The sequence below is a fragment of the Sparassis crispa genome (assembly GCF_003851025.1).
Source record: "Sparassis crispa DNA, contig_000003F, whole genome shotgun sequence".
Lineage (NCBI taxonomy): Eukaryota > Fungi > Basidiomycota > Agaricomycetes > Polyporales > Sparassidaceae > Sparassis > Sparassis crispa.
Genome location: NW_020939750.1, coordinates 3,254,498 through 3,279,607, shown reverse-complemented (window position 1 = coordinate 3,279,607; position 25,110 = coordinate 3,254,498). Strand labels below are relative to the sequence as shown.

The following is a 25,110-nucleotide window of genomic DNA, read 5'->3' as shown; positions in this document are numbered from 1 at the left end:
TCTGACAAATGAGTCAAGCGGCGAAACTTATCGGTGACATTGTCCGAACTCCGTCATCCTCTACCCCTCATTGTATTTATAGGTTTACTACTATAGATTGTTGTGTATTGTGCGCTTTGGCCTAGTGCAGACGGTTTTTAGCTTGAGGATCATTGTGCATGTAACCATTTGACTTGAATGGTGCTCAGACCACTGGAACGGCGAGTTCAATAAGTACATAGGCTCGCAGAGCCCTACTAGGGTTTTCACACAACTTTGGAGTTCCGGGACAGAGTCCCGAACCTTCCTCATGGTAACGTGGAAATTTTTTGTTACCGCCTATGTCCAAGAACATGCACAGTATTGTGCAAAATGCACAAGGAAATGATAGCGTAACGTTCCTATGACTCGTGGACGCTCTATGGAGAGGTACCCACATTGTCCGAGACTTCCAGAGCCACAGACTTGAGCGCTTGAGCGTGCACACTGGAATAATCCCGACTGTGATTGTTTGCAAAAAAAACACAGGATCCAATAACATAGGGAGCATCCCCGCTGTAACCGAAAACACAGCGACGAACGTACAAATCATGTAGACCAAGCCGAAAACCGAAAACAAGCTGAAAGACAGATCCAACAAGAGTAAGCCCGAAGTTCTTCCCATCCCATCAGTGTGCATAGCTCAATTGTTAACCGCAATGGAGAAACCTGAGAACCACACGTATTGGTCCTTCGGGGTAGCCCAGTCTTCGCCGTGCCCGCCGAAGAACGTGCTAGTAATGCTGTGAGTAAATGGGACCGGACCATTGCAAATGTGGGAAGTACCTGAAGAAGAGCCCTGTGAAGCCAATGGATCGAGGCGCAGCCGCTTGTTCGACCGTGGCAGGAAGAGCTGTGGGAAACGAGGAAGAATACACGGTCGTGATGCTCGTGGTCTGAGACGTGACGGTCTGCGTCGAGGGCGCCGGCTGGATTGTGCTCGTGCTCGTGCTCGTGCTCGTGCTCGTGACGGTGCTAGTTTGCGTCTGTTGTACAACAGTTCCTGATGGTTGTGGGTTCGCCGTTTGTCGAGCAATGAGCGCAGGAGTTGAGACTACTGTTGGAGAGGCAAAAAAGGCTAGACTTGGATCATTTGTCCCATCATTGGGAACGGAGAGGACAATGCCGCCGGGCCAAAGATTGACATGGAAGAGCGAGTCGCCATATAGTCCCAATCCCAGACCGAGTCCAAGAAGCCCACCTCCGCTGCTACCACTGTCTCTGCCCCCTGAGTCATTGTAAGACCCATTATCACTGGAGTCGGAATCAGACGAATCATCGCCAGAGCCAGAGTCACCAGAACCATCGCCCGAATCAGAGTCTCCAGACCCATTGGAGTCGCCAGAGTCGCTCGAGTCTCCAGACCCACCCGAGTCGCCATCTGAATCGTCTCCCCCAGAGTCTGATGCGCCAGGGACATCTCGATAAAATACGTCGGAGCGATTGATCACCTCTTGACCGTTCACTTCAAGGATGAATCCTCCATCCTGCTGTCCCGGAGTGTTGAGAGCAACAGTCTGCCGCACTGTCGTCCATGCACCCGGCGTAAACGTGAACGAACCTCGACCAACGGACAGACCATACTCAGAATCGCAAACCGAGAGCGGCGGCGTCGAGCATAGCGCTGCGGTCTGTTTGTCTTTCGGGGCGTACTGCGGACAGGGTGGATGATAAATTGGAACAATTAAAAGCCGAAGTACTCACAAGATAGAGCTCGCCCGCACCGCCCGGTCGCCACATCAAGCGGGTGCTGAAGCACGTCGTCGCATCATCCCCGCCGGAGCACCCCGAATGACCGCCATAGAGCCCAGGCAGCTTCCCGCCCCGCACCCAGTCAAAGTCCACAGGAAAGAACACGCTATACTCCAGGGATACGTTCTGCGCCACCGTCAGATCCAGCGGGACCGCGTAGAAATCCGCGCCTCCCTGCGGTTCCGCGCTCGGGTTGACGGAGCCAGCGGGGTAGAAGAGCTGCATCACCGCGCTCGAGTTGCTGCTGTCCCACGTCGCTGGCGTGCCGGAATTGTTGCCCGCGGACGCCTCAAAGTCTGCTGCGAGCGCGTTCGTGCTCACGTTCGTGGGGAGCCCGCTGACGATGCGCATGTTTTGCTTGCCGTCGGCGAAGTTTGTCACATTGAACGAAGCGAGGTTTGTCATCTGTGCGGGGGCTACCCAGGCGATTTGTGCGGGGGCACCGCTAGGAGAGGATGACGGAGGCGTAGAAGAAGATACCGTAACGGTGTCGGTCACGGTTGACGGGGGCGGGAACACAGTCGTCGTCGTAGGTGGTTCCGTGAACATCGCAGTGACGACATCAGTAAAAGTGTCCGTAACGGTCACGGGTTGAACAGATGAAAACACCGAAGACGGCGGTGAGGGAACGAAAGAGCCGATAGAAAGCAAGAAGGGGGTAGCAGAAGGCGTCGGTGGGACAATCAGAACACTAGTGGCAATATCCAGCACGTCGACAGAGGAGGTCACGACGTCGGTTACCCAGACGATCTCGACTGAGGATGTGTTGCCAGAATCGAGCGGCACAGCCAGCGTATGCGCGAGAAACGTGAGCGAGAATGCAACGGCCGTCAAGGACATCCTTGAAGATAGGAAGAAAGTAGCATCCTGAGCGAAATAAGTTGTGTGGACTGTGAGGATACCACCGATAGGGATCAAGACCAGACTGAAACGAAAGATGCAAAGGTGGGTAAGTAATGAGACACCGCTCACGCACAGATTGGACTTTGAACCGTCTGGAACGATCGCTTGGCGAAGCACTACCTTGGGTAATGGGTCTTGAAGCTTGAATTTGATCGAGGTGGTGAGGTTTCCAAGCTACAACGATAAGTGATTCAAGTAGCGATCCGAGTTGAAGCGCGCGAGCTGAGTGCAAGCGGTAGACGTGACTCCCTGAATTGCTACATGCATAAGTTATTGCGCGACCACGGTGACTCGATCATTGCTTTAGTACTTCGTACAGTAGACCGTCCTCCCCACCTCGCCTCGGCAAGGTCATTATTGGTCTGCCTTCGTGAAGCGTACGATTATATCATGAAACCGCGGGCCCCAGGATACGAGCGCAAGGTAGAGTGCTTTACCGCTTGTCAGCGGTGCTACGACTTATAGATTAGGGAGGAACGTTGAACTCTAGATCTGGTTGAGTGGAAAGGTTCAAGAAGGTAGATAGGTAGGAAGAATTCAAGGAGTTCACACCTTGGTTCCTTGAGTCTTAAGGGTCGCTGGTTGACCTTATATAAAGTTATTGATGCAGTGATGTGTATCCACGGCCATAGGATTTCGAAAGCACCGCATCCCGTTTGATCTGCGCAGTTAACCGGAGTGCCGCCCAGTTAGTACCACGGTGGGGGACCACGCGGGAATCCTGGGTGCTGTGGTTTTGTCTTTTTTGTATATACTCTCATCAAGCTGCGGCCCGTTTATGTACATGAATGAAGGAAGAAGCACTTGCTCGCTCTGACCTTGCGTTACGCGTTACAGACTGAATAGGCGTGCCAGAGTAGACCTCCACAATTTTTATTTACTGTACTTGCGATAGGTTTCCAGGACGGTACAATCATGTTATCAGACCTTTTCAGGGCATGCCGGAATCCGGCGAGTGCCAATCGACTTCTATAGAGAGGAACGACTCCTTCTTCCTGTCTACTAGAGGCTGGTTAACGAGCCTACAATCGACTCAGAGTCGGAGAGCTCTCTGGTAGTAGTTATGGGCGCTTGATTGTGGTAGCACCAGTTCGTCATTCATCGACAATCATCGATCTCATCACAAGGCCTCTATTTATTTACGTACTGTTCCCATGTCCGGTGTCCTCTCAGTCTCTGTTCGTTGACATACTTTGAAGGGTGAACTCAACTCTATCCCTGCACCAAATAGACATACAGTACTCGACATTTCAGGTTCGCAGAATCGGTGACAACATGAGCCCTCCGACTGATTTGAAGGAAATTGTCGATTCCGAAATCAAGTGCGCTCGTGATTTGTCTTGTAAGTATTCTCGGCTGACGTGGTACCATAGGGAATGGCATTTTCGTCAGTCTTCAATGACAGATGCAGTGATTGTTCCAGTGGTTCATGACAAACAGACATCTATTTCCACCAGCGGAACGCAGACGAACATCAGGAGGCCCTTGATCTCCGTGACGCCGTACTGCGTCTCAGACGGGATGGTGCATTCATCGCCGTTCCTCTGTTTCGAGTGAACACAGACCCCATCGGCCCTCACCCTGTTGGTGCGTTATTATCGCCTCAGCCACGTCGATCCTTGATTCCATCCCGCGTCTAGGCTCGTATGAAATATGGTGTCCCTCAGAGTCATTTGCATCCGTGTTTTCGTACCTCTCCCTGAACCGGGGTAATCTCAGGTACGTAACATATCAAAAATCAGCTCAACACTGGCATGTAACAGAAGCCCGCGTGCTAACTAAGCCCTCAGTATCCTCGTTCACCCGCTCACTCGCGAGCAGGTACGTCTTCCAGGATGATGATATTCAAAACCTTCCGTGCTGATGACGTGTGCGTGTATCGCCGGAGCAGCGCAAGTGCGTCATGTCATCCCTCCCGCACGTTCGCCACTGAGTGCGCTAACAGAGACCACGAAGTCCGCAATGCGTGGATCGGCCCTTCTTTCCCCCTTGATCTGTCCACGCTCCCGATTAAGAGCGCAGAGATCCCCCTGCAGTATCCCAGCCTCAGTGCGTACTCCCCGTTTCATGCGATCGCCGCTCCCGGCCATGTGTCCACCTTGTTCTCGTCCGCAAAGCATCTCACGTCGATCTTTCTGTCCAGAGGTGGGCTACTCCTCGACCGCGCCCGCGCTGTCGCTCGAGGACCGCCGCAAGATCGGCGCGAACATCGAGCACATCCTCAAAGGCGAGAAGGAGGCCGCGAAGGCCCCCAGCAACTAGGTCGTCCGATCGATGTAGGCACAACCGTTCGAGTGTGTTTGCTGTTGTGCATTGGGTCTCTTTTACGTGAAAGGTGGTTCGTAGGATATTCTTCGGCAGAGGATTGCGGTCGTGCACACGACGCGGTATGGTACTCAAGTGACCTCATCTCTGGCAATCTGAATTGTTCATTGTCGATCGTTCAGCTGATCCGAGTGCTATCTGGAGATCCACAGTGGTTTGGTATTCTCCTCATTTCGATCCGTGATAGTGCCGCTGCTTCTGTTCATGTGGTCGGATCCTACTTCACCTGGTTGCAGCCTTAAGCTTCTGGGGAGTTGCCAAACGCTACGAAGGGGGTGCCAACCGCCGCCAGCGGCCAGTTTGTCAACGGCGGGGATTGTAGAGATCTTATGAGATGATCTTGAAGTCGCCGTTGCAGTGACTTCTAGTATCCCATCTCGCTCCTACTCCGTCTGGGTGTCGATATATACTGGAGTTGCCCGTTCGACAGAGCTCTCGGGCTTGACAACGTCTTTTCGTCAATTGTATATGTACAACGTTAAATATTACCAAGAATCTTAGACAAAAATTGGTGACCGACATGCCGACCAACGAGCCGATGCTGCGCCGACAGTGCACTTGAGTCAGCATTCAAATATTCAAGTTCGATCTTGTCTTCGACGACCACCATCTTGTTTACCGCCAACCTCTGAACAAGAATTTGGGCAATAATAGCAAAGTTTCTGTGCCACGGACCGGTTGAGATGCTTCTGCATCGACATCTGTGATCAAGCGCGGACATTGGGTACTTCACCGGGCTACGACATATCTGTGTTTTTGTTTTCACTTCGAATTGTCGAATGAATTTCCAACTAACATCCTAGGAGCTTATAACAAAACTTGACCTGGTCTGCCACTGTTAGAAGACGCCACTGCCTAGTACCCAGTGGACGCGTGGATGCATAGCCATTGAGCTTGCATCGGTCTTCCGATCATATTTGAGGCTCTGTTCGGCCTTCTCTGTCGATTCTCAATCAGTCTGAACTGCCTCGTGAAGTTGCTCCCCATTCTTGTTATACGTAACAAGATAACGAGGCGTCAGCTGTGAGCGCTGTGTGAGCGGGTTCTACTGCCTTCATACCGCCTGAAGTCTGACATGTCCGGTGTCCTGCCGGACATTGGGTCTCATGGTGCGTTGTAACCTACCCTTCTCATCTGCTGTGTGGTGCCTCGAGGACTGGCTCCGTACCTTCTGGAGCTTGGAAGCTCGGAAAGAGTGCCGCATCCAGTCTGTATCGAGACTTCGCGTTGAGGAGATGCGCCCGGACACGATCACGTGTGTTCCCTTTCACGGCGACGACACTCAATTTTATTTGAGGTGAGGGCTTTTGGCCGTTCGTCCGAATCTTTTGCACCAGTGCCCGATTGCTTGTGCGATGATCCAGCTTGCTCTAATCATGCGACCCATGTGCATTAAGATGCCATCGGCCCTGATAAGGTCCTTCCGCTGGTAACTTACCCCATTCTCATCGCTTGTGAAAGAAAATTTTGGACCGTCCTGGTTAAAAACCTCGTCGTCGCCTTTGTTCTTCAGACGACTCGACTGCGTTTCCTTTGACTTTGTCGCTTGAGGCTCTTCGTGATGGCTGTCGCTGGCAATGACCCCGATGCTGTGTTCGATGAGAAACGCGAAGTGAAGCCACACGACCAGGAGGCCGTTGGCACACGAGCTGTCGCCTTTCCCGACGAGGAGGCGGGCGCTGTCTACGAGGAAAAGGTTATCTACGGACATGGCCGTCCGAGAGGAGTGGAGATGCATCGCGAGATGACCAAAGAAGATAAGGAGCTCGCTGCGGCCGGCTACGAGCATCTCGACGAGGAGAAGGCCAAGGGCAAAAAGGGCGCAGAGGCCGGGGAGACGGACAAGGTCGACATCCACGAGCACAAGTTGACAGTCAAGGAACTCGGCCCTGAGCTGGCGACGTCGTTCGACGCCAAGGATCCCGGCCTTTCATTAGGTTTGACCGCGGACGAGGCAAAATCAAGGCTTGCCCGCGATGGTCCTAACGTCCTCTCCCCTCCCAAGAAGAAATCTGCGTTGAGAAAGGTATCGTCCCATAATTTCATCTGATGTCGATCATCGCTCAATTTAATTTGAAGTACATTGAATTACTCATGACAATGTTCAACATTCTGTTGATCATTGCAGGCATCCTCGAGTACATTTTGCTGGGTATAGATTTCAAGGTCGGTCTGCCGTCTTCTCCGATCATAGCAGACGAGGGTTTGACGCTTGTTTGAAATCATTGTAGGACAACTTCGCCAACACTTACTTGGGTGGTATCCTCATTGCCGTAGCTTTCCTCAACGCCTTCATCGAGTTCTTCCAAATCCAGAAGTCCGAGGCCATTCTCGCATCGTTCTTGGCCATGATCCCTCCCAGTTGCCGCGTAGTCCGTGATGGAAGCATCCAAAACGTTCCCGCCGCAGACTTGGTGAAGGGGGACATCGTTTTAATTGTGAGTCGTAGTGCGAGCTTAAGTTCGCATATTGATTAGGTTTGGCTTTTTTTGCATCATATCTCCGCAGCGCACTGGCGACAAGACGCCTGCCGATCTTATCATCTTTGCGTCTACTGACATGAAGGTCGACAACAGTAGCTTGACAGGAGAATCTGAAGCCCAAGAACGTTTTGCACTACCTGAGGGCAGCAAAGCGAGACCTGTAGAGGCGGAGAATCTGGTTGGTACTTTACTCTTTCTGCCTTCACGGCCACTAAGATCCACAAAGGTTTTCAACTCCTGTCTGGTCGTCAACGGCGAAGGCTGGGGAGGTACGTACTTCCCTTAGTAGAGATGTGAATTTTCACCTGATCTCGTTCTCGTCAGTTGTTGTCCGAACTGGTGACCACACGTTCATCGGTAAGGTACATTGTTCGGTTGACTTGGGCAACGTATTTATCGGCTTTTCAGGTCAAATCGCAGCTCTTACCGGCGGAGAGTCCGGAAACAAGAGCCCGCTTTCCGTCGAAATGTAGGCCATTCTGTTCGTATTTACTTGAGCATACATTGACAACACAATCATGATATTCAGCGGCCGCTTCGTCATCATGGTCTCGTCCATCGCCGTCGTATTCGCCGTGATATTTTTCGTCGTCGGTATCACGACCGCTTACAAAGGCAAGGGCGCGCAAACCGTCACGTTCGCTGTCTCCATCCTTGTTGCCTTCGTGCCCGAAGGTCTGCCTTCTACCGTCACTCTTTTGTGAGCTATGAATATCATGACGAAAAGGATGCTACTGACCTGAAGCTCAGGTTGTCAATCGCTGCCAAGCGAATGGCCGCGCAGAACGTCCTCGTTAAGGACCTGCAAGGTGTCGAAACACTTGGTACGTTTCCATTTATTCAATTGATTAATGATATCCTGATCGACGTTGTACGCAGGCTCTGTAAATGTTTCTGACTGTGACATTTCAACGCATAGTCTCATATCTTGTCTTGTAGCTCACTCTGCTTGCCACGGACAAGACTGGTACTTTGACGAGGAATCAAATGACGGTATGACTTCGACGTGGCCATTCTCAATTTCCAACTCACCCGTTGCAAGGTCACGAACTTGTGGAGCGGAGAACGCATGTACACTGCCTTCCAGGTTTGTCGCCACGGTCGTCTCTTTGTACATATTTCCTGACAAGAGAGCCCAGTCGAACAATGACTCCGAATCGACGGAAGTATTTTCGATGAAAGCTCCGGGTATGACGGAGATGGTCCACATCGCTGCTTTGAACTCTCGCGTCAAGTTCGACAAAACAGACATACCCTTCGACAAGCGCGAAATTCTCGGTGACGCCACCGAGACCGGTCTCACTCGTTTCGCTGGCCGTCAAGTTGATTATGATGCGCTGCAAAAGGCTCACCCCAAGGTCTTCGAGATTCCGTTCAACTCGTCCAACAAGTGGGCATTGGTTATCGTAAGTCTGGTTGTTTTTCGTCGTGGTCCAATGCTAACGGCTCCAATCAGCTCGACAAGCCGCATTCGACTGGAAACCTTACGCTCTACATCAAGGGCGCCCCTGAGCGTGTACTTGCAAAGTGCTCCACCTACATGAAAGACGGAAATATTGAACCCATCACGGACGCGTTCAAGGATGCCTATGACGAGGCCTACAACGTAAGTCGCTCGATTACCACAGAGAAACTGTTTACTGACTTGCACGATCAATCAGTACATGGCATCAAGAGGCCATCGTGTCATCGCCTGCGCCCAGAAGCTGCTGCCCTCGGATCAATACGACGCGTCTTATGCCTTCAGCAAGAACGACGGCAACTACCCCAGTACGGAATACTCCTTCTGCGGCCTGATTTCTCTCGAGGATCCGCCCAAGCACGGTGTCCGCGAGGCCATCGGCACCCTTCGTCTCGCTGGTATCAAGGTCATGATGGTAACTGGTATGTTAATCTAAGACCCATCCGACAGAAGAAATGCTGATTTCAACCACCAGGTGATCATCCCAAGACTGCGGAAGCCATCGCACGCAAGATCAACCTCATCATTGGGGACACCAAGGAAACCCTCAGCGCGAAAACTGGCCGTCCGGTTGAAGCAATATACGAAGATGAGGTCGACGCTGTCGTGGTCCATGGAGATGATATCGATGGCCTTCAGGGATGGCAATGGGATCAGAGTATGTGCCTCTGCTTGTTCATATGTACTTCCTCTTCAACTCCCCATTTCCAGTCTTCGCCAAGAAGGAAATCGTGTTTGCTCGTACTTCACCGCAGCATAAGCTCGAAATCGGTCAGCAGAATAAAATCAGTTGCCTTCTGCAACTACTGACGACACCGTTCTACAGTCAAGCATGCTCAGGCCCTCGGCCATATTGTTGGAGTGTAAGTGCCCTGCGTTTCTGACCGCTCTTCATTGGCTCACCAGATTCTCTCGCTATCAGTACTGGGGACGGTGTCAACGATTCGCCTGCACTCAAGAAGGTACGACAGTGATGTATTGACATTTGCGAAGCACTTATTGAAAACATTGACCAGGCCGATCTCGGTATTGCGATGAACGTTTCTGGCTCTGACGTGTCCAAGGAAGCCGCAAATATGATTCTCCTGGACGACAACTTCGCCTCGACCGTCAGTGAGTACTTCTGTGATGTACACTTCTTGTGCACGTAGTGATAATGAATATAGAGGGTGTTGCAGAAGGTCGCCAGATCTTCGTCAACCTGAAGCGCTCAATCCAGTGAGTAACGAGGGTTTGATTTGGAATAGCCGGGCCTCACACCCTGCACACACAGGTACACGATCTCTCACAGTACTCCAGAGGTCATTCCGCAGTTACTTTGTAGGTATCTCTGTCCGTGGTACTTTCCCCACTAATCAACTGTTGTATAGATGTCGTTGTACCGATCCCCCTTCCACTTTCGGCTATCTTGATTTTGGTTATCGGTCAGCGTCATTTTCATGGGCCTAGTATGAGTTCTGACGATAGATCGCTGTAGATCTTGGTTTCGAGTTGTTTGTCGCTGTGAGTTACCAGCCTGTGCTTCGTCCGAGGAGACACGCTGAAGTCCTTTTTTGCTAGCTTTCATTCGCTTGGGATAAGCCTGAAACGAAGGATGGGTTGATGCGCATGAACCCACGGAAACCAGGTCCGCGTTCACTCCGCGTATGTTCAAGATCCAAGATCTGCTCACTCCATCTTTTCCACAGTCAACGAGAATTCTATCATCACGCTCAAGAAACGCGCGCTCCGTCGGACCAAGACGCTGCACCGTGATACTGAGACGCAGGACGTCATCCGCCCAAGCCGGTTATCTGTACTTCACTCAAAGTTGACCGCACCTTTCACGCGCGGATTCTGGGAGGAGGTCTTCGAGAAAACGGATGACGAGCAGCTTGTGGACAACAAGCTGCTCAGTTACTCGTATCTCGAGGCCGGTGTTATCGAGATGCTTGGCGCGTACGTTAATGGTGCCCTGGATGCTTGAATACACACGAGTATTGACCTTACGACTGCGCAGTCTGGTCGCATACTTCGTCGTGTTCTACAAGAACGGCTTTACTCCCACAGATCTGCGCAATGCCCAGTCCTCCACCACCCACAGTACGTTGTACACCTGTTGATACGTGCCATTGCTAAATGCACGCTTCTATTTTAGCATACTTCTTGAAGTCAAGCCCCGACTTCACGAACTCCCGCGGCCAAGTACTTGATGCCGCACAACAGGTCCAAGGTTATGGTGAGGCACAGGGCATCAGTGAGTAACACTTGCGTTGCATGCGTAATTGTACTCTGACGCCAACTCTGTCAGCATACCTGTCGATATTCATTATGCAGTGTTTCAACGTATGTTTGCTCGACGTGTTTTTCCGTCCTGGCATACTGATTACCTTGCTCTCAATAGGTCTTCGCCGTCAAAGCTAAGTTCTCGTTCCCCTTCGGCAAGTCTATCGTCGGAAACTACTACAACTTTGTTGGTATTCTCGGCGGCGCATGTCTTGGCATGTTCATTATCTACACACCACCTCTGCACGTGGTCTTCGGCGGGTCGTACCACCTATCACCGTTGTACTGGCTCATTCCGGTCGCGTTCGGCGTGCTACTATTGGCTTGGGCCAGTATACGCGTGCTAATATTGCGGAAGAGCATCGAGCAATCGCGTGTCAAGGACATCAAGGGGTTGATGATGTGTAAGTTTTGGATTCATCTCTATGCCTCAGGTTTTGCTGATGATGGTGCTAGTCCCGACCATGCGGACGATGAGTATGCGTTCGAAGCACTAGCATCCTACGACGATGTCATGGCAGCCATGTACGGGCTGATGACCTGTATACTGACTGTTGACGATACCCACGTTTTTATGACTGGATGGCAGACGAGTTTGGACCTTTTGTATCAACACATGTACGGAATGATTTTTATAGATCTGAACGCAACTGAGGCTGCTCCGAGATGAGACGGTGCCAGAGGAGGAAAGCGTAAATATTCACGATAACAGGCCTGTCTGTGGAACCGTGCTTATTCGCATGATGGAGGATGAGGTACAAGAGTAGTACAAGAGGTTCCTCCAACACTTCATTGATCATGTTTGGCGAACTCATGAGTGTTGCCTCCTGAAAGATGAACAAGAAATAAATTAGAACAGCTCACCTTGGTCAGCTGGCTTCCACCGACACGCCCCTTCAAGGTGCCTGAAGAGGGAAAATTCCCAGAAATTGTCAAATTACGGATACGTATAACTCACGCCCCGGTTCTCTTCGCACACTGGCTCCATCTTTGCGAAGCGACTCAGCCCTGCGTAATCGATAGACGGCTCCGTCACCCCAATAATAGAGCCTCGTAAGAATTTCGCCTTACACGTAAAGGTGATCCAAGCGTCTTGGATGGCTCCAGCGTCTGGCCTTCCGCGTCCCCCGCGTCTGCAGCATGGTCTCGTGCCAGACCAGACTGAAAAGCAGTGCCTTTAGCCACTGACAATCGACAACACAGACCTCAGGAAAGAGGGACACAGCGGTAGGCCAGCTTCCCGAAGCGAGGTCCCGTGCCAAGGTGGCCATGGACTATGCATACGGTCGTGCTCTGGCGGAAACGACTTACCACATTTGAGTTTCGGTCCTCCCCATGCTCTCCACTCTGGCGAAGTTGAATCTGTCAATTCGGCAGCCTGCCCGGGCCACCAATAAATGATGCCTCCAGGAGTGCGCAGCAGCGAGAACGCTGGGAAATACAGTACACTATCTCATAATGCATAGCGTCGGTGCCCGGATTTTGCTATGCATTGTGAGATTTTATGCATTATGGCATTGGATTTTGGCTGCGAAGGGCAGTTTCGTACCGCCCAAGGCCTATGCACTATGAGGTATTATGCATTACCATGTTATGTATTATGAGATAGTGTACTGTACCACCATGTCATCGCTCGAGGCTGCGACCACCAGGCTATCTTCGCTTCGATTCTTGCCAACAGCAAGACCACGAACATTGACAACTTCGCTCGGAAGGACCGTTCAGAAGGCGAAGCAGCGCAGAGAAATATGTAGAATGCAGCCAGATTTTCAGCAGTGTCCCGTTGAACTCCTTGAGCTTCAGGCCTTATGTCCACATAGAACGGGGGAACTAAGTATGCAGAGACTGTCAACGTCAAAGAACATTAACATCCGCGTATCATGAGTCAGATGATTGCAAGAGGTTTGCCAAGTGAGACGATTGAATGCATGCTGCGGAACCATGGCGTACGTCCCACACCTCGAGCTTGATCATACACATGACGGCGAAAGACGACAAGCTCTGAGATCTGAACCTCCCTTCGGACTTGGACTTTACCAGCTCTTTTAACGACGCATGGAGGGCGCCGTGTCGTCTGACCCAGCTTCAGAAATCAGCTCTGAGACAATCGAACTTACGACTCTGGACGGAACGACGGAAACCGATGACCAGAAGAGCGCCAAACCACTTGTCTACGAGCTCGCCGATGACTCGGACGGTGACTCTGACGATGAGGGGGAAGGCAATCGTGCTCTGTTAGGTTCTCTCAGGGAGGAACGGGTGTTTGTAGGGCACACGAGTAGATGGGCTCAGGTGAAGAGCCTTGTCATAGAGGTGAATATTTGTTGATGTGCATGCGGCTGCGTAGCAGTCTGAACGTGCCATAGACCTCACCCACCCTTCTTATAACTACTCTGGGACTGTTATTTACGGGTGAAATATTGACCAATGTCTCTGTGCGTATTGACTACCTCGTCTCGATGACTGTGCGCTCAGATACTCATTAGCATTGGAAAGCCATGTCCCGCGTGGATGAGCTGATCATGATCATCCCGGTTGTACTCAACCTGAAGGGAAACCTTGAGATGAACCTTTCAGCCCGTCTGGGTACCGCTGCGAACATGGGAGAGCTCGACGAGCCATCAAGACGTAAATCAATCATTCTTGGAAACTTGACGCTGCTACAGGTGCAGGCGACCGTCGTATCCTTCGTCGCAGCGTGTGTCGCCTTCCTTCTAGGTCGTATCATACCCCGACCAGCTGGGGAGGAAGCAGTTTCGGCGGTCCTTTCTGGCAACATTACTAGCTCGATAGTGGCTAGGACTGTGGGTGCGAGAACACCACGGCCAATCTTTCCAGGTGGCTCGCCAACGTCCGGCCTTTCAGAGTATGCTATATAGTTCGAAGTGCCGACACAGAGTTGAGCATTTCCACAGATTCGCGATGGTCGCGTCTGCTGCCATGACATCTACTTGCTTGTCCGGCTGTGTGCTTGGGTCGTTCATGTGCACCCTAGTTGTGTTGTGTCGGCGATTCGGGCTCGACCCAGGTAAGCCATGCTCTTCCCAGTCATTCTTGTATATCTACAGCTATTCTGTGTGCAGATAATATCGCACCGCCCGTTGCTGCCTGTCTCGGTGATCTTGTCACGTTGACGATCTTGGGTGTCGTTTCTGCGTTACACCTTTTAATTATTGACACGGTTATCCCGCTTATCATCATAATATTCCTCGTTGCGGCGGCTGTCGGCTGGACGGTCCTAACGCGCCGCAATGAACACGTCCAGCATCTGCTCACAGAAGGTTGGATGCCCTTGTTCATCGCCATGATCATCAGCAGTGGGACAGGCCTAGTCCTGGACACGTTCGTCGGCCAATACACTGGCTACGCCCTTGTTGCAGTTGTTGTCACAGGTAAACGTTCCTTCGTCGTGAGTGTAGATATACGTCAATCTCACTTTCGTCGTTATTATAGGCCTTTCTGGAAACGTCGGTTCTGTGTTTATCTCACGCCTCTCAACGGCACTGCACGCAGCGACGTTCACGCTGCCGACAGTCTTGTCCGACCTGCCAACCCTAGATCAAGCGGACGAGAAGAGCCCTCACCCCAGCCAACGTATGGTCATGATTACCCTCCTGCTCGTAAGCCTCCCAGTCAACATCGCATTCCTCGCGACAGTCTTCGCGTTCGGCTGGCTCCGCCTTTCCTTCCTCTTCATAGTACTCCAAGTCATCTTCTTCTGCATTACAGTATGTCCAATTACCCTCATTTCTTAGACATCGTCAGAGCTGACCGTGGCTTTTCGTGTAGACCGTAATATCACTTTTCCTTGCGCAGGTAACGACGAACCTCCTGTGGAAACGCGACCTCGATCCTGACATGTATGCGCTGCCATTGAACTCCGCGCTGGTAGACCTCGTTGGCCAGCTCCTGCTGGTTTGCTGCTACGAGATCGCTGCTCTCCTTGGCTCGCATGTGCGCAGCCACGCAGAGAGCTAACACCTGTTGCTGCCACGAGCTGCTGCATAACTATTATCGCGCACGGCAGGCTCGCAGCCTTATCGTAATCCATTAGTTCGCAAGTCGATGTATGTAGTAGTGTATCTAGACTAATCTCGAGGCGACGGTACGTCCGTTCAACCTTCATATGGCGAGTAGACTCGTGGTGGGAATACGGAGGATGCCAGCCTACGTATGGCTGACTCGCAGGCCCTACAAGTGCGTTCAGATGTCCGTGCGTGTCTCTAGTTTCATCGTCTTCTGCAGCATATTCAGTAGCTTAGATTGCATCGAAGGGCTCCGTTATGCCGAGCGGGATATACGGCCTTCAACAACAGCGAAATATATGATTAATGTCAGCTACAAAAACCCGCGAATTGGAGAATGGGATGGACGTACAGCACCGCGATTTCCAGAATGTTGACTTCATACGACATCCACCTCCATTGGCGTTGGAGCCTGTTCTGTACTCGCATTCGAGTCAGGCTCTGCATTTGGGGTATCCGGCTCGGTGTTCTTCCCTTGTGCCTTCGTGCGTGCTCGCCCGCGCCCCTTCGTCTTTCCCTTTGTCGTCCTAGATCGTGTAGGTGGTGCGGCTGCCTCCTCTGCCTCATCTTCACCTTCCCTCGGCGCGCTGTTGGCCGTGGCCTTGCCCCTACCCCTGCCACGGCCTCGCTTTCCCCCTCTTGTTTTCCGGGCAGTCGCCTTCGTCCGTGGCGTTGGAGCCGGCGGTGCCTCCTCTTCTTCATCGCCGTCGTTATCCCTGTCTCCGTCGAAGTACTCGTTCCGCTTCATGGACCGGTCTTCTCTGGATTCCCCAGCTTGCGCGGTGCCCTTCTCTTCTTCCTTCTCCTGTCGTGTGCGCGTCTCGTCCTCGAGCCAGCCCCCGAGATCTGGCGGGATCTCCTGCAACGCCACGCTAGGCGCGCCTTGGAGATATCGTAGCTTGTTGCGGATGCTGATGGTGACGCGCTGCAGCGACGCCGGCGAATTCTGATTGTCCACCTTCCCGGTGAGTGGCGGGTGCAACTTCCACTTCGAGTCGCGGAAGAACGAGTCGTAGATGGTGATAGGCAGCTCGTCGGGTACTGCGGCGCCGACGAGGACGGAGGTCTCGTACGTCCAGCAGCGGCTCACGTTCTTGATCGTGTACCCGCCGCCGCCGACGACGAGGAGGGGCACGTTGAACTTGCGCACGAAGTTGACGCACTCTCCGTGGGCTGCGATCGACAGGTTGAAAGCGCCGAGCCGGTCGCAGCCCAGGGAGTCCGCGCCACATTGCAGGACGATGGCGGACGGCCGGAAGGCGGTGACGGTGTCCTCGATGACGGTCTTGAATATCGTGAGGTACATGTCGTCGTCGATCCCGTCCTGCAGGGGAACGTTTAAGCAGAAATGCTTGCCGAGCCCGGCGCCGTTGTCGTCGAGCTTTCCTGTGCCGGGGAAGAAGTCTCCGGTGTATTTGTGGAACGAAACGGTCATGACGCGGTTCGTGTGGTAGAATGCGAACTCCACGCCGTCACCGTGGTGGATATCAATGTCGATATATAGAACGCGAGGATGATACCTTTCATTTTGTCAGACAAGTCAAACGCGCAGTGAACATGCACAGTGGATTCACCTCAGAAGCTCAAGAATAGCAAGGACGATGTCGTTCACATAGCAGAATCCGCTCGCCTCAGCCTTCTTTGCATGATGGAGACCTCCCGACCAATTGATAGCAATGTCTGTGGTACCTGCACAGAGCTTTCTGGCCGCAGCGAGGGAGCCACCTGCATACATCTTGCAGAACTCATAGATATCTGCAAATATCGGGTTATCCTCCACGCAATTGAAGGCCTCTATTTGTTGTCTCATTGCTCCCTGATTTTGGGGAGTAACTCTAGGAGGTTGAAGTCAATCACAGCACAAGAGCGACATGGGAGTACAATGACCTAGAGAGAAACTCAATGTAATCGTGATCGTGATATGCCTCAAGCTCCGCTTGAGTAGCGGGACGTGGGTTGTAGATGTTGTGGATTTGTTTGTCAAGCCCGTAACCCGTGACAAGAGCATTCGTTAATGTGAGTCTGTGTGGCTTCATTGGATGTCGTTCCTGCTTGAGTTGCACAATGAGCACAAGATACGAATTAGAGTCATGTATAAAATCAGGCGTACTCCATAATGTTGCGCTCCGACGCCTTTCGGAAAATAGTAAGAGACTATTGGTCGCGAATGTGGCTATGTAAACGCCATCAGACTAACAGCTCCGAGTATCTATTTGGTTCTATCTTACATTCACTCTTTCGGTGATAGGTTCGGCATATCCATGTGGGCCGCGGTCGTCAAAATAAGGGGAGGAGGAGAAAGTGAACGCCTGCGAAGAGCGGACCATCCTGGTCACTCCAAAAATAGAGCTTGTCTCTGCATATGATCATCAGGAACAATCATTCATAGATAGCATTCAAACTTACTGACAACAAAACTGGGCTGTATTATAGCGACGAACGGTGGAATTGACGGAATTCAGGTAAGTATGTTGACTCTCAACGATCCTGAAAATGACAAAGAAAATTCACTTTCTGCGGTGTCAAGCCGGATGAAACAAAGGTCAAACATACTATAATCGTCAGAAATGTCTTTATGACTATATGTGTCGATTGTGAGCAATAGAGTACAGAAAAACACAATGCCACGCAGTGACTGGAGTTGCAGGAGGATCTGCCACCGCTTACATAAACACTGCCATAGGAGGCCAGTGGGCGCCTACCACCGTGACCGTGTTAACCTCTTGGCAGCCTGCTGTCGTCAAAATGCATACTCATGTCTCCGTTATGCTGGCATTGGCGACAATTACTTTGGCGTCTTCTGGAGACCGCGATGTTACTTATCAGCGCTGCGTATCAATATGCGAGTCCCATACATGCGGAGATTCGAGCTCGCCCTTACCTCTTGCGTTGCGATTGACACGATGGACATGCACGGACGACTGCAAATACGGATGTATGCACCAGATCACAGACAATGCGGTAGAGAATGGAAATCCCGTGCAGCAATACCATGGGAAGTGGCCGTTCTGGCGATTCGCTGGAATGCAGGAACCGGCTTCCGTCGCGTTCTCGGTCTTGAACCTCCTGGCTCACGCCAGAGGAGCCCGACATGTGCAAGAAAGCATCCACGATGGGCATCCCATGAAACAGTATTATCTCTGGGGTGCATTCATCAATATGAATGCGTGGTTCTGGTCATCTGTCTTCCACACGCGAGGTTGGCCCCTTGCTATTAAGAATGGCCGTGAAGTCTGATCATCCTGGATGCTCTTGTAGACCTGCCATTGACCGAAAAGCTGGATTATTTCTCTGCTGCCCTGGCTATTATGATTGCCCTGTATTACACCGTGATCCGCCTATTCCACCTATATCCCCCAGAGCGTAACGGCCCTCCGTCGACATTCCTATCGCCCAGAACCTTTGCGTCAAACGCATGGACGTGTATCTGTATAGTCGCGTATCTCGCCCACGTCTCCTACCTCGCTTTGCTGCCACGCTTCGACTACGCGTACAACATCGCTTTTAACCTTGCCATAGGTATGCTGCACAACTTGCTTTGGGTATTTTACTCCCTTCCATCCTCGATATCTTTCATTCGACGCTTCCCCTTCGGTCCCGAATCCTATCGCCCGAAATATGCTAGCAAGGCAGCCATCTTTGTGGCATGTACAATGCTGGCTACAGCATTGGAGGTGTTCGATTTCCCGCCTTGGGAGAGGATCATCGACGCGCATTCGTTGTGGCATCTGTCGACTGTTCCTATCACAGTATTCTGGTATGAATTCCTCGTCCAGGATGCGCAGGATGATGGTTGGAGGGTGCAAAAATTTTGATTTGTGTTCTAGTGCACAAGCTGCCAGATCTCCATATCACAGGTGGGACCATGCATTGAATCTGGTCACCCCGTAGTGACCGCCTCATGTACTGTCAGATTACTCCGCCTTGCTCCGTGTTTAAGTCCCGTGCTAAGGCAAGTGACTGTATTGTGAGTGCTATATTTCTTCGTCGTCTTCCGTCATTGACATTTTTTTCCCGAAGAGTCTGTATTGGCAACTTGTTGTACAATACTTGAGATTGTACCTCGTCATAAGCGTGGATCGATAATGTACATACACGTCGACGCTTGTAGTAATTGCAGTTCCTATGGGATATCTGTAGAAGCCTGAGATTTTACACATATATAGGGTGTTACATTTCCTATTAGTTTCTTCCGCTGTTCGTTTCCCCCGTTGTTCTTGAAGTACTAGAAGGCCACACCGTCTCCGGTCCAGTCTCCGAAGAGGAAGCTGATACTCTCCCCGTTGTGCGTCCTGCGGACGCTTTCGGCGATGATCGGACTCACGTCCAGTGTCACCAGCTTGTCGCATGCGAGAGCGTGCTGGTGCTGGGGTATAGTGTTTGTGACCTGGAACAGTACGTAAGCCTTCGGTGCAGAGGTAGCAGATTGAGTACGAAGTACCACGAGCTTCTCCATCGGCAGATCTTGGATCATGCTCATTTTGGTTTCGGACAGGAGCCCTGTCCCATCAAAATGAATCGCGGATCGGAATTGACAAAGAAGCTCGCGGATGGGAGAACGCACCGTGTGAGATAAGAGCATACACCTTGCTTGCGCCATTGTCTCTGAGTGCGCGAGTAGCCAGTGCAAGCGTAACCCCAGTATCTATAAGATCATCCACAAGAATAGCCACCTGAATGAGGAATGAGTACATGAGACGATCGCGACTCGACGGATACAGTACCTTGCCTCGCACGTCTCCTACAAGGACCTCAACTACTTCCGGGAGCTCATCGGAGTTTTTGGTTCGCCCCCTGTGAATGAGGGCAAACTCCACTCCTAGCTTGTCTGCGAGAGCTGTAACTCTTCCTTACGCGTCAATCTCACACGATCCACGCCAGTCATCGTCACAGTTCACCTTTTCGCTCCTCCGGCATCTGGGCTGACGACGACACTGTTTTTCCAATCCTCGATGTGCGTCTTGATATACGCGACCATGAGGGGTTCCGAGTACAAATTATCTACAGGGAAGTCGAAGAACCCCTGGATCTGGCTAGCATGCAGATCCATCGTGATGACATGGTCGCAGCCAGCCACGCCTAGCATGTTGGCGACGAGCTTCGCGGTGATGGGTGCGCGAGACTTATCCTTCTTGTCCACCCGCGCGTACGGGAAGCACGGAATGACAGCGGTGATGCGGCGCGCGGACGCGCCCTTGCACGCCGAGATGAGGATGAGAAGCTCCATGAGGTTGTCGTTCACGTTGCCGCACCCAGACTGAATGATGAAGACGTCCTCGTCGCGCACTGACTCGGAGATCTTCACGTTAATCTCGCCGTTCGAAAATTTCTTCACCGTGCACGGCGTCATGGGCACGTTGAGCCTAAAGAACACTGCGATGAATCACCTGCCCCTGCGTGCGATACCGCCGCAGGCAAAGCTGCAGCTCACCGCTCGACCACCGCTTGGGCTAGCTCAGGATGGCTATTCCCTGCAGGTCGTCCGTCGGGTTAGAGAGGGCGGTGCAGCGTATGTCCTGCGCAGAGAACATACCCGTGAGGATCCTGACAGAGTTTCCGTGGAGCATGTTCAACCAAGATGATTACAGCATTCAATGCAGGAGAATGTATAGTAGAATAAGCGTTAGGGAGCAAGAGGAGAATAGAGTGAAGTGTGGAGAATAAACCAAACCTTCCGCCGGTGCAACTCCATACACCACGGATCGGAAAATAAAAATTGACCAAAATTGGTAGATGCACCAAAAGCTTGGAAAATTATGTAATGGTTTCTGGAGTCCGGCCTCAATCAGACGGAACCGAACTGCAATCGAACCGATCGATGCTTGAGTTTAACGCGTTCAATGTGCACAGCAGCTGAAAAGGTTTACAAAGGCTAAGCAAGCAGCAGAAATCCAAAGACAAGGTACGATTCTGCACAACAAAACGGTACCTCTAAGACTGAGGCGGAACACGGATGGTGATGTTTTCTACAACGTACTCCGAATCCGCGTAGCCCAGTAACTCCGGGATGTAAGAGCTAGATTGAAGAAGAGCATGAGAGTGGGTCCACGCGGAACACACATGCGGTGCGCACCTTCTGAGGCCTTTCACCTTCTCTATTTGCACAGAATTGTAGTTTGCAAGACCGCGCCCAACTTCCTCCACCTCCCATTCCACGCTATGGTCAGCGGGGTGCTCAACCAGCGCCTGACCATCCTCCCGTAACACCTTGAGCGACGTCGACGGCGTCATCTCCTCGTCAATTGGAGGGAGACATGGCTCCAAATCAATGTCATGCAGAGTTGATATCGATGAGGACACGGATGCCCTGGGGAGTAGAACCGGGGTATTCGGCGCCGTCGTCGAGAGTCCATCGGAATATGACCGCTGCGAAGCCTCGTGCTCTTCTTTGCTCACCGCAGCCCGTTTTCGAACGACGATGCGAACCGCCTGGCCTGACGCGAATGCCCCGCGGACACCCAGAACACCAGCGGGGAGCAGGCGCCCCCCGGATTCCCTCCGCGAGAGAACGTGATGAGCACCGCTATCGATAATTACGGTCCCCGATGGATACAGCGTGTGGCTCGTCCACGCCTTAAGGTCTCGCATAGGCGCCGATGACGGGAGGAACATCGTATGTGGCGGTCTGACTAGGCCACTGATGGTTGGACGGTCCGTAACCGGTACAGACCCAGTGGAGGTGGTGTCTGAATCACCAGGAGATAGAGATTGCGCAGGTACTGGACTCGCCTGTCCTGAACATGGCTCGATCGGCGTGGAAGATCCTGATTTAAGGGCATTGTTATATTGGATGATCTTGAAGATATTTTTTGGGTCGTTGCTGGATGTGATGATGGTTGTAACTCCAGCTGCTGTCGCAATCTCTGCGGCAATGAGTTTCGTCTCCATCCCACCGGTACCCAGATTAGAGCCTAACGTATTGGTGCTAACTTGCGCGAGATCTCAGAGAATGGACGAACGGCTGATTTAATCGACAGTACCTTGAGACCGGATTGCAGCGATGGAAGAGACGACATAGATTTGCTTTGCATCGGGATCTTTACGGGGATTGGACGTATACAGACCGTCTACGTCGGTGAGCAGGAAGAGGTAATCTGCATGAACCATTGTTGAGGTGATAGCAGACAATGTGTCATTGTCGCCGAATTTTATTTCCTGCACCAAGGTAGCAGGGATGAGCGAATGCGGATAACATGTACGACAGCCTTCACTTACACTGACGGACACCGTGTCATTCTCATTGACGATCGGAACGACACCCATGGACAACAGCTCCTTAAAGGTGTTCACTGCATTCAAGTAGCGAGTGCGCTAGCAACCATTGAATATGAGCATTTCGAGACGATTGATCATAGCACCCATAACGCACATCTGATATGTCACCCCGTGTTAGCAGAACTTGGGCGATGGGTTGACCCAGATGTCCAAAAAGATCATCCCATAGGGCAATCAATCGGCCTTGACCGATTGCAGCAAGTGCCTGCACAGTATTTCAGTATTCATCATACGCAGATAGATACCGCGACATAAAATTACTCGCAGCAGCGCACTCCTCTCCAACCTGCATTGAGATTCAATTAGAGATACATACCTGCTTTCCGGACAAGCTCTTTGGTCTATGGGCGAGCTCCATGCGCTTCAACCCGACACCAATGGCGCCAGAGCTCACAAGTACTACCTTGTGCCCTTGTGCGCGAAGATGAACAACAGTCTCTACCACCGCGGATAGAGTAGATAGCAGGGGCTGATATGTGGTCTCGTGAACAATCGAAGACGTTCCTGCGTTTCAGAATTGAACACATTGAACGTGGAAGTAGCGAACTTTAAACGCACCCAACTTGATCACCACCGTAAAGTGGCGAGGACGAGCCATCTTTAGTCGGTCTAAGTTAATTTTCTATAGTTTCAGACGTAAGCCGTGTCGGTAATGGGTCTTTTATGTGGACAGAACTGGTATCGAAACACGCGGTGAGTCATGGTGAAATGTGTTCGCTTGTCCCTTCCACGACCAGACAGAATTCTGCCAGAATTACGTAACAAGGCACTGTCTCAGTGGGGTTCGATGAACTATCATGACTATGTACTTCGTGAACAGAAAACAGAGTGCAGTGGACACTGGTCACTGTGGATTGTCCACACATGTTCCTTCAAGTGCTCTCTCTCAAAGCTGATTCTGTTCTTTTTGCTAAATTTCCTGGCTGCTACCACTACCACCATCTACCGGTCCTTGAGACACAAGATCTTGAGCTCTTCGGTTCGAAAAAATTTCAGAAACCTACCCAAGTACACTGAATAACGTGCCTCTTGATGTCTAAGTACAATACACGCGACTCATGCAGCGGTGAAGTTAAATGTTGAGACAGCTCGCGGTGCCGGGTGTCACATCACATACCTAAAAAGGGAATTTTCAGCCAGTTTGAACTATTAAGGAAGAATTGATGGGATGGCACACTGTTTCAAGGTAAAACCACTGATAATAAACTTCGCCGCTGATGGCTCCTCCAGGTGAACACGGTCGATAAAGCTTAAAGTGTGTGATCGTGTTAGAACAAGTGCATAGCATCCAGGATTATAACTCCGGTCTAAAGCGGAACAAAGTGAGAGTATTCACTGGGCTTAAGAGCATTCGGGTGTCTAAAGGACCAGGTAGATGTGACTGTAGTACATGTAGGCTACCCTCAATGCCTGGGGACATACAGTTTGCTGGGACTGACAGGGTTCGCCGAGAGCTGTAACAATGTAACTTCAGTCGTGGACCGTCCCGCTCGTCTTACGTCGATTAGAGGTGTTTTTCTGGTGACCAGGCCGTTCAGCACCTCTTCAGAAATCTTTGGTCAGATTAACACTGTGACCAATCGGCGGTCGCATGTCAGGTACTGCTCTCAGCAAAATCTCAAGATCTCCAGGTTCTTCTGAGGAAACTCGATCGTGACGTGTGATCGTCCCGAAGCGTCAAACAAAAAAACCGTCCAGATTCATCGACCACTGGCTCCATTCTACAGCGGTCTGCGACGTTGTTCAGTAGCGATAAACGAAACACTGAGTAAAGCTAGCGTGGAAGCGCGCCAGCTGTGATGTGAACGCCATGACCGGTTCCTTCGCCATCACCGCCAACCCAGACACCACCGGCAGCACCAGCGTTGCGGCAATGACTGCGCGAGCCGTCGGAGTGCGTGCCTTGAATGCACCCAATGCACCCCTCACGTACGTATTCCAGAGCACATTTGCACCCTCGGCGGCATGCCATGCGACACAGGCGGTAAGAGTAACGTAGCCGAGCCAGGCGCGCACCGGCCATTCGCTCAGCGCGTACTTCACGTACTCATAGTCGAGTTCCGCGGGGCTAAGCGCGTAGATGGGCGGGGCAGGGTTTGCGGGATAGCTGCGGTGCACGAAGTAGTGGATGGGCAAGACCATAAGCGCTGTGTAGCCCGTGAGGCTTAGGATGCTGGTGAGCCGCCGGGCGGGTCGAGGCGCAAGGAGGCGCTTAGCTGCGCTAGCAAGTGGATGGACGAGCAAGGGGAGGATGAGCAAAAACTTCTCGCCGAACGAAGTCTGGTAGTATTCTCTGCCAAGTATCTATCGTAACCCATGCTACGTTAGATAGAGACAGATTGCAGTCGGAACGGAAGAACGAACCATGACCTGGGAAGAGAGAGACGAACCTCCTAGGTTGGCCAACACAGGTGCGGACAGGTGGATGAGAACGAATGTACTGATGAATGGGGCAGATCCGTGCGACAATCTAGTCAGAATGGGTTGCGAGAACCGTCGCAGGCCCGGTAACGTGAATATGGAGTCTTTGGGAGCTGCTTCTGACATTGCTGAATCGTTAAGCTTTCAAAAGGTCAGGTCCGTCGGGACAAAGGAACAATAG

The 25,110-nt window shown here is 51.7% G+C and overlaps 9 protein-coding genes and 1 non-coding gene across 10 annotated transcripts; 5 read left to right on the top strand and 5 right to left on the bottom strand.

The window, feature by feature from the left end:
• Positions 1–661: 661 nt before the first annotated feature.
• SCP_0411910 (hypothetical protein) lies at positions 662–2,610 on the bottom strand (the record flags this gene model as incomplete). The annotated part of the gene is made up of 3 exons (XM_027757917.1): positions 662–752; positions 805–1,670; positions 1,723–2,610. 3 exons carry the CDS (start codon positions 2,608–2,610, stop codon positions 662–664), a joined length of 1,845 nt encoding a protein of 614 aa, XP_027613718.1.
• Positions 2,611–3,295: 685 nt separating this feature from the next.
• SCP_r0411900 lies at positions 3,296–3,405 on the top strand (the record flags this gene model as incomplete). The annotated part of the gene is made up of 1 exon (XR_003546570.1): positions 3,296–3,405. It is a non-coding gene; the product is annotated as a 5S ribosomal RNA (ribosomal RNA).
• Positions 3,406–3,948: 543 nt separating this feature from the next.
• Positions 3,949–4,935, top strand: SCP_0411890 (DOPA 4,5-dioxygenase; the record flags this gene model as incomplete). The annotated part of the gene is made up of 8 exons (XM_027757916.1): positions 3,949–3,995; positions 4,047–4,060; positions 4,114–4,260; positions 4,314–4,392; positions 4,464–4,494; positions 4,565–4,569; positions 4,619–4,722; positions 4,817–4,935. 8 exons carry the CDS (start codon positions 3,949–3,951, stop codon positions 4,933–4,935), a joined length of 546 nt encoding a protein of 181 aa, XP_027613717.1.
• A 1,624-nt stretch (positions 4,936–6,559) lies between these two features.
• SCP_0411880 (Calcium-transporting ATPase 1) lies at positions 6,560–11,705 on the top strand (the record flags this gene model as incomplete). Its single annotated transcript, XM_027757915.1, has 31 exons — positions 6,560–7,024; positions 7,078–7,164; positions 7,230–7,436; positions 7,507–7,659; positions 7,708–7,750; positions 7,806–7,838; positions 7,890–7,950; positions 8,011–8,181; positions 8,232–8,305; positions 8,361–8,365; positions 8,421–8,474; positions 8,524–8,568; positions 8,621–8,887; positions 8,938–9,087; positions 9,143–9,365; positions 9,419–9,601; positions 9,655–9,714; positions 9,770–9,806; positions 9,866–9,905; positions 9,960–10,056; positions 10,110–10,161; positions 10,217–10,263; positions 10,314–10,367; positions 10,421–10,446; positions 10,504–10,570; positions 10,632–10,881; positions 10,943–11,025; positions 11,081–11,179; positions 11,234–11,268; positions 11,327–11,612; positions 11,665–11,705. The coding sequence occupies 31 exons, from the start codon at positions 6,560–6,562 to the stop codon at positions 11,703–11,705; spliced, it is 3,495 nt and encodes a 1,164-aa protein (XP_027613716.1).
• A 1,558-nt stretch (positions 11,706–13,263) lies between these two features.
• Positions 13,264–15,186, top strand: SCP_0411870 (hypothetical protein; the record flags this gene model as incomplete). The annotated part of the gene is made up of 7 exons (XM_027757914.1): positions 13,264–13,521; positions 13,575–13,643; positions 13,695–14,074; positions 14,124–14,236; positions 14,292–14,600; positions 14,662–14,936; positions 14,998–15,186. The coding sequence occupies 7 exons, from the start codon at positions 13,264–13,266 to the stop codon at positions 15,184–15,186; spliced, it is 1,593 nt and encodes a 530-aa protein (XP_027613715.1).
• Positions 15,187–15,612: 426 nt separating this feature from the next.
• Positions 15,613–17,269, bottom strand: SCP_0411860 (Histone deacetylase phd1; the record flags this gene model as incomplete). Its single annotated transcript, XM_027757913.1, has 3 exons — positions 15,613–16,753; positions 16,808–17,068; positions 17,121–17,269. 3 exons carry the CDS (start codon positions 17,267–17,269, stop codon positions 15,613–15,615), a joined length of 1,551 nt encoding a protein of 516 aa, XP_027613714.1.
• A 901-nt stretch (positions 17,270–18,170) lies between these two features.
• SCP_0411850 (Protein PER1 homolog) lies at positions 18,171–19,048 on the top strand (the record flags this gene model as incomplete). The annotated part of the gene is made up of 2 exons (XM_027757912.1): positions 18,171–18,432; positions 18,492–19,048. 2 exons carry the CDS (start codon positions 18,171–18,173, stop codon positions 19,046–19,048), a joined length of 819 nt encoding a protein of 272 aa, XP_027613713.1.
• A 410-nt stretch (positions 19,049–19,458) lies between these two features.
• On the bottom strand, positions 19,459–20,800 carry SCP_0411840 (Ribose-phosphate pyrophosphokinase 2; the record flags this gene model as incomplete). Its single annotated transcript, XM_027757911.1, has 7 exons — positions 19,459–19,620; positions 19,675–19,733; positions 19,798–19,906; positions 19,958–20,078; positions 20,132–20,596; positions 20,665–20,704; positions 20,767–20,800. 7 exons carry the CDS (start codon positions 20,798–20,800, stop codon positions 19,459–19,461), a joined length of 990 nt encoding a protein of 329 aa, XP_027613712.1.
• A 364-nt stretch (positions 20,801–21,164) lies between these two features.
• SCP_0411830 (Glutamate 5-kinase) lies at positions 21,165–23,106 on the bottom strand (the record flags this gene model as incomplete). Its single annotated transcript, XM_027757910.1, has 7 exons — positions 21,165–21,249; positions 21,307–22,162; positions 22,214–22,388; positions 22,449–22,544; positions 22,603–22,713; positions 22,825–23,012; positions 23,067–23,106. The coding sequence occupies 7 exons, from the start codon at positions 23,104–23,106 to the stop codon at positions 21,165–21,167; spliced, it is 1,551 nt and encodes a 516-aa protein (XP_027613711.1).
• Positions 23,107–24,251: 1,145 nt separating this feature from the next.
• Positions 24,252–25,055, bottom strand: SCP_0411820 (hypothetical protein; the record flags this gene model as incomplete). The annotated part of the gene is made up of 2 exons (XM_027757909.1): positions 24,252–24,812; positions 24,873–25,055. The coding sequence occupies 2 exons, from the start codon at positions 25,053–25,055 to the stop codon at positions 24,252–24,254; spliced, it is 744 nt and encodes a 247-aa protein (XP_027613710.1).
• Between the last annotated feature and the right edge of the window lie 55 nt (positions 25,056–25,110).